The sequence below is a fragment of the Orycteropus afer genome, unplaced genomic scaffold (genome assembly GCF_000298275.1).
Source record: "Orycteropus afer afer isolate SDZICR_OR568_19922 unplaced genomic scaffold, OryAfe1.0 scaffold00272, whole genome shotgun sequence".
NCBI classification, from domain to species: domain Eukaryota; kingdom Metazoa; phylum Chordata; class Mammalia; order Tubulidentata; family Orycteropodidae; genus Orycteropus; species Orycteropus afer.
Window position 1 is genome coordinate 1570092 of NW_006921859.1, and position 643 is coordinate 1570734.

At 56.0% G+C, this 643-nt stretch overlaps 1 protein-coding gene across 1 annotated transcript in view; it reads right to left on the reverse strand.

The window, feature by feature from the left end:
* CUNH1orf94 (chromosome unknown C1orf94 homolog) overlaps nucleotides 1-364 on the reverse strand; it is a 72274-nt gene extending 71910 nt beyond the window's left edge. The window contains exon 1 of the mRNA XM_007950411.1: nucleotides 36-364. Within this exon, the coding sequence (XP_007948602.1) occupies nucleotides 36-364 (329 nt within the window). The remainder of the gene's footprint in view (nucleotides 1-35) is intronic.
* Between the last annotated feature and the right edge of the window lie 279 nt (nucleotides 365-643).

Below are 643 nucleotides of genomic sequence, written 5' to 3' on the forward strand. Positions count from 1 at the left end.
CTCCCTAGGTACCAACCAAGCAGGGAGATACTCACTGTTCTTGGAAGCCAAGCCCGTTGTCTCTTGGAGTACCAGTCATGGGGGCAGAGAGCTGCTCTGTCCAGGTCCTGGGCTGCAAGGCCTCAGGCAGGCCCTGTACCCTCTTCCAGATTTCATGGCAAGTCTTATCTAGGCTGTCTTGGGGTGTGTCTTGGTGGATCCAGATGTATCTGGGGAACGGGCCCAGGGCTGAGGGGTGCTTGGCCACCAGGCCGGAGGATGAAGGGAGCCCATTCCCACTGGCCATGCTCCTCCTCTCTCTCTGGAAGCCCCTTTGTCCACCCAGGGCTCGCAGACAGGGGGACAATCCACCACCACCCTTCATTCACCAGAAGGGGAGATGAGGGTGAGGCGTCGCAGAGACAGGTCAGTTCTGTCTTGTTGCTCCAGCAAGGTTACTGGTAAGAGGCCCTGGATGTGGGTATGAGTGGTGGGGAGTGGACAGCTTTCTTTTGGGGAGGGGGAGCTTATTTGGATTTGTTTTTATTTGCTCTTCCCTGACTTTTCCCCCCCTCCCCCTATCCCGTAGAAGAAAATATTTAAAAGTCAACAAAAACCAGTAGCTTAGTAACCGCGGAATCCCCCGGAGCTCAGGAGCCAGGCG